The sequence below is a fragment of the Anabrus simplex genome, chromosome 1, assembly GCF_040414725.1.
Source record: "Anabrus simplex isolate iqAnaSimp1 chromosome 1, ASM4041472v1, whole genome shotgun sequence".
Classification (NCBI taxonomy): Eukaryota; Metazoa; Arthropoda; class Insecta; order Orthoptera; family Tettigoniidae; genus Anabrus; species Anabrus simplex.
Window position 1 is genome coordinate 1,679,132,533 of NC_090265.1, and position 13,656 is coordinate 1,679,146,188.

The window sequence follows — 13,656 nt, forward strand, 5'->3', positions numbered from 1 at the left end:
ACGAATTAACAGCCTTGTCTAGTATTCTTGATTTCAACTCATTTAAAATACTACCTACCTCCGTAGTGTAACGGTTAGCGCTATTAGCTGCAGTTCTCGATAGCTCCGGTTCGTTTCCCAGTATTTCCAGATATTTAAAGATAGGCAAGAGGACTGGTAGGTAGTTAAAAAGGTAGATGCAACTTATCTCCATCGGAGGTGTGCTTGAAAGTAACTGCACTGCCTCGAGAACACGAGTATATATTTTACTTACAATACTCTGTGGAAAAGTATTTCCCAAGTGGGTGAAATCCATCTCATGAACATGTAAAGGATGAAGTTCAATAAGATTATGATCAAGTATGAAAATAATTTAGACAATTAGAAATACTTCAACGATTTTGACGGAAAATAGAAGAACTGTATCCAAAGAAATAGACAGTATTCTATCTTTCCTAAGTGACCATATTCTATTAAAAATAAAAGGTTAAATTTAAATTTGTCTTGTTCTTGCGAAATGTGATAAACTCATCCAAGCGATGATCTTTTTAACAGACAAAATAGAAATCACGCCAATGCGGGCTTAGTTATCATTACAATGGTTAAAATATGCAGATAGTTTGGTTGTTAGCATAATGTATTTACTTGTTAATGACAGTGATGTACATTGTAATTGGCAATCAAATGCTTCAAACCGAGCACAACAATGTACTGACAGAAATTATGAATGGAGAAATTAATCTCTGTCAGAAGGCCTAACAGGAAATTAATTCTCATATGAACTCTCACTATCACGATTTAGTCCATGATCCAGTAATCACGAGATCAATCCAAAATTCACATTCCTAGCTAACTGTGCCAACGTAAGTCAAAAATGATGTACGGCTCAGTAAATAAAATTAAACCGTATGCACGAACAAACCTCTACGGTACATTTTTGTGAAAGTGGAGATGTTTACATAATATAAGTCTATGGCGTGTTCTTTCTCCGTATTTGCACTTAAGTTTGACTATATTGCAGCAGACCACCTCAGCATTCCGAAATTCTGAAGCGAAACGCAGTTTAAAAACCTCGGAACAGATGTCACATTAATGTGAAAATGTATTACACATACCATGTCAAATCTGAAACTTTAATCTTGAATATTTCAAAATTTGCTCAAAGAAAGTTCATAAAATTAGGGGGAGTATCATTAAGACCATCGTATAAAAACTATTGTTTACTACTATTTAGAGTATTTTGACATTCTGCTTTGTTCGAAATTTAAAACTCAGTGTTAATGTTCCGCTCCCGAACATGAAAACCTTTATCCATTAAAACGAAAGTTATGCACTGAACCATAAAATTGCCCTCTTATTTTTTAAAGTGACATTAATGTCAAAATGTATTACATATACGAAAACCGTACCATTACAAGTTTTAATTGAAAATGTCTTCAAAATTTAAAAGGTGGAAAAAGGTGTTCACAGTTTTACAAATTGCTGTTAGGGACAACATTATACGGAATCGAACAACAACTAATCTTTTTGATTGAAATAGAATAATCATATTGTTTTTAAATATACCAAATTATACCTTTATGTTCTTTTTTCTTCGAAGAGAGACTCTTTCACAAAGCCAACACCAACAATTCTGGAACTAGCAAGATACTGTATTTTAAAATTGTCTACAAATTTGGAATATGTCTCCTATTACGCGTATCTATAAAAGAAAATTATACTTCTTTAGGTTAAAAATAAACAAATGCCTTAATTTAGAGAATTTGTATTCACAAGACGAAATTAATTAAAAGCTGAATGATTAATGTAGGCCTCAAAAACCTGCTTAAAGCTCGTGCAAAGAGTTCTAAAATATTATTGAAATCCCATTACTAGATATAAATAGCATAAATGATACATCGACACAGTCGAACGCCATTTCTTCATGCGCTGTCTCAGTTCGGCCACGCAGAATTCTGTGTTCGATCTACTATCAGATACTTTTTTATTTAGTACTTATTTATGCAGCTCTAGAAAAGTTAATAAATGGCATTTGCGAATTCTATATCCCTTTTCTAATAAGCTTCTTGCCCATTCTGAATATTCCAGTCTCAGCGCGCTGAGAACTGAAATTCAATTCAGCATTCCAACATCTCAGTTATTGTGTAGCATGAAACGTTCATTTTGATGGTTTAGTGGTAGCTTCATATACATTTAGAGATGTAGAACAACTTGAAGACCTCGTGTAGAAATCCAGACTTTCTGAAACCCTCCCCGCAAATTAATACGCCATTAAAACTAATGAAAATGAAACATTCTTCAAAACGTTAAAAGTAAAATTGGTCATTAATTTTGAATTGAAAACTCTCCCTGAATTATTATTTTTTCCTCTGGGAACAATTTAGCAGATATTAACCAGCCGCCGAAAGATGTAATCTTGATCGGTAGGAATACTACGAATAACAACATCAGATGACTCATGCCTCCAACGAGATAATTGTAACAATAGGCTATTAAAGGAAAATAAATATGAAAAAAGTCTACATATTTAAACAAGAAATAAAATCTGCTCCAGCTTTGCACTGATGCGGCGATCTGCAAATATTGGCACTCCACACAGAGCAAACCCAAATATTTTGAAAGTGTGTCGTGTGAAGTATTATCACCATGTAGTAAAGAAATTTTTCCTACAAACTAATTAATTTAATTTCCATCTTAAGCTAATCCGATAATGGAGAAGACAGTCTTTGGGAACAGTATTCCGATTGTTCCACTTAATCTGAATGTATTACTTTTATGGACAAGATTTCAACCATTTTATTTCACCAGTCTTAGTAGGGTTCATTAACTTAACTGTTAGTTAAAGTTTTTTAATTATTACACCTGAACAACATATTAAAATGTGCATTTCAGAAATCCAAACTCCAAATCGTACCGTTATATACCATGGTTGGATACGAAAGTTTTAATTGATAATGTATTGACCGTTGTTAATGTTCCGAAGTGATCTTTGTTCGTTTCAAAACGCATACCTGATTATATGAAAGCGGAGTGTTAAAAATGACTATTGAAATAATTAGTGAAATGGTCAACTTAGAAAGAAGTCAAGCTACTAAGTTAATGGTTTTTGAATCCCAGATTGGTATCAATTTTTGACTTATCTTTTCCCGTCTCTTATGCGTCATGCATTCGGTGCAAATTCACTTAAGAAATAGGATTTCTGGATGAAATCAGGCTTAAATGCAGTATAATTCATTTAATAACAGTAAGATGAATATTGTTTCGAGCAAAAGGTCTGCGTTTCGTCCCAGACGTAATCGGCGAACAGTCACATACCGTATTTTCTTACAAAGTTAGAAAGATTTCCGAGGTTCTGGTAATAATATGCCAGACATGTAAATTCCTTCCACATCATCATTAACATTTTTCATCATAATAGTTTTAAATATCCTTACTAAATGCAAAATATTTGCAAAGCTGCATCTACAGATTCCGTATGCAATAATTTCATATTTACGTTTCTGTTATGACATTGCCGGGGAAAATATATGGAAATGCAAAACAATAATTTTCTAAAATACTATGTAACCGGAACATTAAATAAACTCAAGTATGTAACTTCGGGGAGAGGTATTACAAGCATCTAATAAAATAAAGTTCTATAATGTATTAAATTGTAACTTATACGCGGAACTATACATCCCTTATGCACACATACGTACCCATTTTTTGTCTTCAAATCTGAGCACCACTCAGCTAACCGTTTAAAACAAATCAAGATAATTACCAATTCGTACATTAATTAATATATGCATATGAACTAGGGTAGAACTGAATAATTATAGCTTTAATGTACTATAAGTATACTTGTTGCTAGTAAAGCACTTTCTCCACATATCGTCGGCTTTCTTTTAAAACCTCGTATGTCTGAATGCTCTTCCTGTCCATTATATTCCTTAAGACTGGTCACGCCTCTCAACCACATATGGATATGCAGTCCATAAGAATAATTTTCGTTGTGTTCATTTTCGCATGCTGCTCTGTAAAGAAAAATGGACCTTATCATACCGTATTGTACGGATGTTGTTTGCATGGCGAATTTATGCACTCCTACAGTGTAATGTATTTAAGGTTCGTTATCCTTTAGAGTATAGCAGAGGAAAATGAACAGAATGAAAATTATTCTGATGGACTGCATATAAATATGTGCCTAGGAGGTGTGACCAGTCTTAAGCGATATTATGGGTCGGAAGAGCATTGAGACATACGAGGTTTTAAAAGAAAGCCGACGATATGTCTTTACAGGAAATTTGTTCTAACTCTTAGAGTTAAGATATATCGACTTAATTTATTTATACTGTTGTATTTTTATATTTGAAAATAATATAAATTCTCTACGAAATTCAATACCCGTTCCCAAAGGCTGTCCGCGTCTCCAACAATCCAAGGTGCCCCCTACTCAGCCCTGTACTCATTCTGTGTGTGTAGCTGTCAGAGGCGGTGTCGTCTGTGAGTACTCGCCGTTTACTTAGAGAGCTGCTGCTAATGCTTCTTGCTTCCGTATCCGTAGCGCTGGCCACCAAGTCATCGCATGAGCAATATTAGTTTATAAAATTAGATGAAGATTTAGATAAAGAATTTCCTTAGGAAATGTATTAGTTTGAAAATATCTAAAAAATTAGTACTTTCTTCAGTTACTTTTCTCACTGTATGTTAGTTATGTGTTTCACAGTCTCAAATACGAAGAAGGCTCAAAAATAACGCAAAAATAGTTTTACAAAATATTGAATCAAAGGGCAAACCAAAACTCATTTCTCCCATCGTGACATCAAACTGAATATGTTTCGTTCATAGCCGTTTCCTGGGAGTATAATCAACTGCGCACGAATGAATTTACCTCTTCATCTAAACCGAAGCGTTGACCTACCAATTCCTTCAGTGATCCTAAATGGTAAAAGTCGACAATGCTCGTCGCCCACGACGCGGTTTCTATTCTCGCAAAAATTGAGAATTATGGCTAGAAGGTAGTTAGCCATCCACCATGCAGCCCAGACCTTGCACCCTTTCATTTCACCTCTCCGTATCACTGAAGAAATTCCCAGAAGGTCAACATTCTGATTTAGATGAAGAAGTGAATCACTTGTTAAGATGGAAGCCATGCTTTTCAGTATCACCTTATTTAATATAACCTTTACGTTTTGCAGTTTGACGAACATTTAAAAATGTTATGAAAACTCTGAAACATACTTGAAAAGGAAAATATGTTACTAATATAATGGCACGTTTCATCCTATAAGAACATTCTTAGACTCTATCCAGTTACTTCCATAGCTCGGGTGTTTTGTACAAAATTGTTTACGTTGAGTAAACTTGACAGTGTAATTCTGTCATTAAGTTTTAAAAAAAAAATTTCAAATATGATCGTGATGATAAATTTGTAGTCTGTAGTCGGCAGACTGGAAAATGTAAATGTCATACGCAGTGTATTCGGTCGTCTGCAGGAGGCTATACTCCCATGCAAAGAGTTCTAACACCGGGCGAGTTGGCCGTGCGCGTAGAGGCGCGCGGCTGTGAGCTTGCATCCGGGAGATAGTAGGTTCGAATCCCACTATCGGCAGCCCTGAAAATGGTTTTCCGTGGTTTCCCATTTTCGCACCAGGCAAATGCTGGGGCTGTACCTTAATTAAGGCCACGGCCGCTTCCTTCCAACTCCTAGGCCTTTCCTATCCCATCGTCGCCATAAGACCTATCTGTGTCGGTGCGACGTAAAGCCCCTAGCAAAAAAAAAAAAAAGAGTTCTAACAAATAAGTCACATTCGACTTGTTGGCTAAATTTCTCCTGTGTAATTTCTAGAAAATATAACTCAGCAATTTAGAGTATGTTAAGCTTTATCTTATCATTATATTGGTTAGGGGAGGGGGTGTTCCGCAAAGCAGTATTATTGGACCCTTAAGTATACATATATTATATTAATAAATAACTAGAATTATAGATAAGAGTTTTTGCGCGTGGTGTTATAATGTCTGGAATAATAAATTACAGGATTATGGGCGACAGCAAAAAAAAAAAAAGTAACCGACAATATTGTGAGATAGCAAATAACGGTATGATGGTAAAGGGGATGAAAAATCAGGTTGTAAGTTTAACCAAGAGGAAATCTCCTCCGTTTTAAGTATTGTTTTGATGGGGTGAAATTACCTCACAATAAGTACGAGGGTGTTAATATAAGGAAAGATCTTCATTGGGGTAATCAGATTAACGAGGCTTTTAATGAAGATTTCTGATCTCTTCATATGGCTATGAGGTTGCAGTAAAGATGTAAAGAAAAGGATGTGTAAGTCATTGGTAAGAAAATTAGAGTACGGCTCTAGTACATGCGACCATTGCCAGAATTATTTGATTCCAGAACTGGAGAGATTCGAAGGAAAGCTGCACGATTTATTCTGATTGATATCTGACAAAGGAGTAGTATTCTGAGAGTGTTGCTAACTTCAAGCTGGGAAGACATCCGAGTAAAAAGACGAGCTGCGCACTAAGCGATATATTCCGAGATATCAGTGGAGAAATGGTGGGGAATGACAGTAGTAGGCAAATACGCTTGAAAGGGATTTTTAAAAGTAGGAGAGATCATAATATAAAGATAAAGTTGGTGTTCAAGCGGATAAATTGGCAAAAATATTCGTTTATACGAAGAACAATTATGGACTGCAATAACTTATCAAGGGAGGTGTTCGACTGTCGAAGTCATTTAAGTAAGGACAAGGAATATGCACTTGTCGACAGCCCTAAATGCAAGTAGGTCATTGATTGATTGATTGATTGATTGATTGATTGATTGATTGATTGATTGATTGATTGATTGATTGATTGATTGATTGATTGATTGATTGATTGATTTTGTCACGATGGAAGAAATGTCTCAAGATACTTGACTCATGGTTTGAAAAATACTGTACGTAAAAACATGTGGATTATTTGTGCATATTTCTTTCTTTTTTCCTGCTCATTAAATATATCGTAAAAAGTGTTATGCATTCGATCCTCCCTCAAAATAAGCAATAACCTCATTTACAGCCAATTCCGAGCTCAATCCGAACAATGCTCCATCGTAGTATTGGTGTTATTGAAAAGGGACACAATACTTACCATCAATAAGCAACTGCCGTAGTAGAGATGGCAGAGTGATCTGTTATAAAAAAACTACATAATTCGAAAATCTGAAATTTCAACACCAACGTTCAAATTTCTTCCCATATTCGATCTAGAGAAATGTTTATTTTGTATTGTATTTAAAATCTAGTAGAACCAGTTCCAAACCCGGTCTCAGTCACAGTACCAAACACACTACTGCCGCTATTACCGGGAGAACTATTTATTGAACAACTTTCAAATATAGTTCTAAATACCATATATTTATATTTCATAAATAAATCAACAGCAGAGAAATTACCATTACATAATTTTTAAAGGTCTACAAACAACTTTTTTCCATTTTTGTGAGGCTGATAGATACAGCCGAAATTTATTTTCCCAATAATTCAATGAAACAGTTTGAATTACATGATACTTTCTGTGAATTAATTAAAGCACTGCCTTGAATCCCCTTCTTATGTGTAATTTGGCAAGGTGGTTAAGATAGCCATAGGCTTTTCCTATAATCACTATCGGATGTAACGTTATTTTAACACCTTATGAACATTCTAAGCGATATTATTTATCATTTAATGCTATTAAAAGGACGTACTTATCAAAAGCATCCGCAGATCATTTGATTACTGTACGCATAGAGACAATTCTAATAACATTCTAGCATACTTATCATAAACTTACGTTTATTCGAGAATTCTCGAAATTTTCCTTGCAATGCATAAACGTTTTAAAGAGAAGGAAAGAGTTCACGCACACTAAAATATACTCCATGTCTTCATGATACCCTATTTTATAATTTATAGTTATAAGGATCTTGAAGAACTAGATTCAGGAAGATTTCAAAAGAATAAATTTAGAATAATGTAGAACGACGTATTATTTATATCTGTATAGAAATGGGGTCCTCGAGTCTATGATTAAATAAGCACTGGGTGTAAAGTTATTCATAGAAACTGTCACTGAATGAACTACTTTTCGTTTACGGACGAATATAATTCATATTGTGTGAAATTATAAACATGCACACAACTGTTTATAATTGTATATGTAAAGGTCATTCCTTTCTCTTTATTTAGTTTGAAGGTAATGGGTGTCTCATAGTATGTCATATACATCACTTCCGAAGAAATAAAAGAATGGCGAGAGTATACCTGTGACTACATCATAACAAAATCCCTCGTTTGTAGACGAAACACGAAAATCACAAAGTTAACAAAATGATCTTTCATGGGAATACATTATGTCTTACTTTTTCAAATCTAAGTAGGATATGGAATTAGCGAAAATGAGTTCGTAGATGAGACTGTGAAACAACGTTTTAAATGGTAAAAGACAATCCTAGTTCTCACGAAGATTCCTAAGTATATCTAGAACCAACGAAGAGGTTTCATAAGATAGTATTTGAGAGAATTAATTATGAATTTCGTGAACCATTACTTTTATATTCTCCCTTAACGAAAGTTCCTTGAAATGTAGCAATTAGACACGACTGTCGTTTCTTCTTGTTTGACTTTGTAAATTTAAAGGCAAAGCTACCTGTATTAATAACGACATGTGTATAACATGTTACTACAGTATTTGCTGGAATTGTAATCCTCCTGACTGAACCATACTTCAGAAAAAATGTGTAAGAAATCTTTCGCCTTTCCGCAAGAAGATAGTCTAATGTGACATGCAGGTACCTTTGAACTTGTCATATCAAATCCAAGAAGCACTAGCATATTTTCTGTTAAAGCAGAGAAACCATTAGTCCAGTTGATCAGAACTAACCGTACGGTACCTCTACGTTCTAACATTCAGTAACGTATCGAACGTGTAGTGCGGGCTTTGCATGAATTAAAGGCACGCATAGTCCAGCCATTCTATTCCACGTAGGTTCTACAGCTATTTAGGTCAGTGTAACAGATATTATCCTCATTTAATATCTTTAATATTCCAAAACTCGACAATAGTACAATCTATCAGCCAGGACAACACTTTTGTCGGTTTTAGTGCGACAAGCATTTCAATTCTTTGAAACGTGTTTTCCACGATTTATAAATGTATATTTTAACCTATGTAATAGGTTGCAAGCAAATAACAAAATATTAGTACTCCAGCCCATAGTATTCTCAGATGACTGAAGTAAAGATGCATAATAATACGATATTCTGAATTTAATTTAATCTACGATTGTTCCCAAAATTGTAATGTGTTGCTAATTTTAATAGGTACTTTCAAGTCATTCTCTCCACACGCTTTAAGTCATATGGACACAGATTTAACGTTTAGGAGTACAAGAGATAATAGGTTAGTCAAGTCTAATAGAACTAATTTTAGCAAAATATCTTTATTCTAAATGTAAATTGTAATATTACTCTCATCTCAGCAATTATTCCCATTTCCTAAATTGTAAATTGTAAGCAGTAGCGATTCTAAGTAGTTATTTGATTTTATACCTTCTAAGTAGTAAAGTTTAAATTGTAAGCTAGTATTATTTGTAGATCTTTTATTGCTTTGTGATCATCACTATAATATCATCATCATCGATCATCTCTTCATTACTACCATTATCTGTATTGATGTATTAATATTCCCTTAATTGTTGTAATTTTTATTTCTGATCACATGTGCATTGTATCTCATAACCTGGTTAGATGGAGGAGATGGTTAAATAGCTAAATGTTCTGAGATTTCAAATTGACATTGGTTAAAATTTGGAAGTTAAGAACTTGATACAAAATATAAGGTACAAGAGCTTCCTCCGCACATCACGGGTAATAACAGGTGTGGGTTCATCGCAGTGTGTGCTCCTAATCTCAACTAATGAATTTGATTTATTTTGTGTATAATTCAATATCGATGAACATGTAGCCAAGTTTTAGACTTAAGATCGTACTACTTACTCTCCAGAAAAAATGATGATGATGATTATTATTATTATTATTATTATTATTGTTGTTGTTTAAAGGGGCCTAACATCTAGGTAATCGGCCCCTCATAAATAAGAATAATTGAAACTTGTGTTGAGCCAGTATGTAGCTTTGCATTACAGTTTTAATGAATATTTGCATAGCATAGGATATAAGTTAAAAAGACTGGATGGGATTAGGTTAAATTAGATTCGATTATTTTATCTGATAAAATAAGGCTAATGAAGATATGATCGATGATGGTTATGATGATGATGATGATGATGATCAAAAAGCAATAAAAGATCTACAAATAATACTAGCTTACAACAATTTAAACTTTACCATTTAAACTTTAAATTATTTAGAATCGCTATTGCTTACAATTTAGGAAATGGGAGTAAGTTCTGAGATGAGATTAATATTACAACTTACATTTCGATGGCCTAGAATGAATACCTCGTATCTCAAAAAGTTCTTCCTATCAAATATTTCCCTTAAGACTGGTCACGCCTCCCAGCCACATTTGGATATGCATTTCATTAGAACAATGTTCGTTGGGTTTATTTTCCTATGCAGATGAGTAAAGGAAAATGAACCTTATGAAAATTATACTCAAGGAGTTAGTAAATACGTCACGCAGACATACTTTCCTATAGCACGGTACGGTAAGGTTCATTTTCCTTCACACGTCAGCATAGGAATAAAGAACACAACGAACATTGTTCTGATGGACTGCATATTCATGTGTGGCTGGGAGGCGTAAGCAGTCTTGAGGGAAATATTGGATATGAAGAACTTTGTGAGATACGAGGTTTTCATTCTAGGCCATCGATTTCACTTTTGGTTGACGTCATGCAGAAATTTTAGTTGTTATTGAAGAGATATTGCTGGCAGTATTTATTTAATCTAGCAGATGTGGCTTCTCTTACAAAGTTAGGCGGCTTATTCCGCAGTCATTCTATAGAAACGGAAATAGAGTTTGTATATCGTGTGGTGCGATGGGGTGGTATAGGGCCTTTCATAAACATAAGGGAGAGTCTTTCTTGACCGTGTTACAAAATTGTGCTCGAATGATAACTAGTTATACTGAGAATTAATATAAGTTTGAAAGGATATAGAGAAAATTCAATTAATAATGCTTAAGGCATAAATGTTACGGCATCGTTTTAGTCTTAGACATCCAAATTCGTCGTAAGCCCAGGTAACATGATCATAGTACCTTAGTGGATTTCATGAAATCTCACGAAATTCAGGTATTACCATATAAATATTAGATGGTACAAAATTGTTTGAGTCTTGGAATAATGAACTTCTTAATAATAAAATTGAGCAACTCATATACCTTTCTACTTTTCGTGCTTTGCAATCTTTTTACTAATATACTTGAATGTTCCACTGACCTTTCTGCTGTTACAAACGAAGTTCATTTTCCCTATAGATCGTGCGTTAATGTGGAACACGAGCTACGCTCTGCTGTAGTAAATCACTAGACTAGTCTAGGATGGGAAAAGTAATCCTTCTAGAGGATGTCCTTTTAAATATTTTCTCTTTGTTTATTTTGCATGTTTCATACTCGATCCTAGTCATGTTGACTTCTCGAATGGATACTAGTATTGTTTCTATATGTGATTTATATTTTCTGATGCTTCTTTGTTCCTAGACGATGGCTGCAACCAAACGCAACGCCGGACTGACGTCAGCTGTTCCCAGAGCGACGCTAAATGACGAAGAGCTGGTAAGCGAGCGACGCCTCCCAGCTGGAAGGCCGGTTGTCCAAACCTTAATCTACTTTCTGGGTGTGTAACGCCCCGTTCCACTGATACGGGCGTTGGACACCCCTGCCAGAGTCATTACTCTTTCTATATTGTCTGTGGTAAATGAAGCCATTTTATTTACTTTAACGAGAGGTTTCTTTTTAACAGGAGAAAAATATACGTAAATTAGTATAAGTAATCCTCTAAGATTAAACGAATTGGAATTATTACCATAATTACAAATGTCCAATCATGATCGTAGGTTAAGTAATAACACTCTATAACATATTCTAACTGAAATCAATATAAAATGCATTATAAGCCTTTACACTAAATATTCATTTTCCAATGGCACCGAAAATGCAAATTTTATTATACACGTAGGTCTACTTAAACAGGTACTTAAATGAGATAGTCAATTAGATAACTGTCCAACAGTTTCTTTTAAATTGATATTTCTTGCCATTTAAAATACATTGCTGTAATGTATTACTGAATTGTATTCAAGCTTCTTTTCAGCATTTTATTCATTAGTTATTCTATCTTAAAACCATCTTCCTTCGTTATCTCTAAATTGAATGTTTTGGCCAGAAAAAACAATGTTAAAAATTGTGCACTAAGACTCACAATTCGCCAAATACTATAATAACTGAATTTGAACGACTTGCTTTGTACGATATGGCGGCAAACATAGGCACAGTGGGGTGTGCTTGCATTCACTCTAATACAATATTTCTGGCTTAAAGCTTTAAACGTAAAAATGAGTAAAATTTTGTTGTGAAATGCGAGGAAAACCGGAATCCCCGCTATCAAGAGACGCAAAACATCAAGGAAAACGGATGACTGTTTCAGTACAGAATTCTAGCTTGAAACTAAAAAAGATGAGATGCGAATAGATTGCTTGAACACTCTGATTCTTGGAATCGATAAATAATATGAACAAAAACTGTTTAGTTAATGACCTCGATGAGTCATCATTTGTAAGTCATTACGAGTGAAGATTTGTCTGTTTTGAAAGCATAACTTGATGATCTATCAACAGATAGATACTTCTGACTTCCGAAAAACGGCCCACCTGTCACTGTAACGGAGAACAATTTATACATTTTAATGGAATGCTGTCAGTGGCTTGGTGAAACAGGACGATACAAAACTTGCAGTACCTTTTATAAAGCTGCAGTAACTATTTCTACACTCCCAGTCACCAGTAGTTCCTACGGAAGCATAATCTCAAAACTGAATTATTATCAAGCGAAACATAAGAGAGATTAGAGCCGTTAATTTTATTGAGTGTACAGAAAAACATTGAAAGTTCTGTTGATGTCAACGATGTGATCGAGGAATTCAAGAACATGGTTGATTTTGAGTAACGTCTCCTTTTGCAACTAAAGCGACGAGATCGAATTTTCTAATCCTGGTGATTGATTGAGCTTGAGCACATCCTAATGAAACGTCCTGGCTACACCTATGGCGGAAAATCACGAAATATTTTCCTGTCGTATAAAATTCTGTGCCGCCTCCGTGGTGTAGTGGTTAGCGTGATTAGCTGCCACCCCTGGAGGTCCGGGTTCGATTCCCGGCTCTGCCACGAAATTTGAAAAGTGGTACGAGGGCTGGAACGGGGTCCACTCAGCCTCGGGAGGTCAACTGAGTAGAGGTGGGTTCGATTCCCACCTCAGCCATCCTAGAAGTGGTTTTCCGTGGTTTCCCACTTCTCCTCCAGGCAAATGCCGGGATGGTGCCTAACTGAAGGCCACGGCCGCTTCCTTCCCTCTTCCTTGCCTGTCCCATCCAATCTTCCCATCCCACCGCAAGGCCCCTGTTCAGCATAGCAGGTGAGGCCGCCTGGGCGAGGTACTGGTCATTCTCCCCAGTTGTATCCCCCGACCCAAAGTCTGAA

General features: G+C 35.2%; 1 protein-coding gene across 1 annotated transcript in view; it reads left to right on the plus strand.

Moving 5' to 3' along the window:
• Positions 1-13,656, plus strand: part of unc-13 — a 312,040-nt gene that overhangs the window by 64,468 nt on the left and 233,916 nt on the right. Inside the window, exon 7 of the mRNA XM_067138400.2 lies at positions 11,663-11,737. Within this exon, the coding sequence (XP_066994501.2) occupies positions 11,663-11,737 (75 nt within the window). The remainder of the gene's footprint in view (positions 1-11,662; positions 11,738-13,656) is intronic.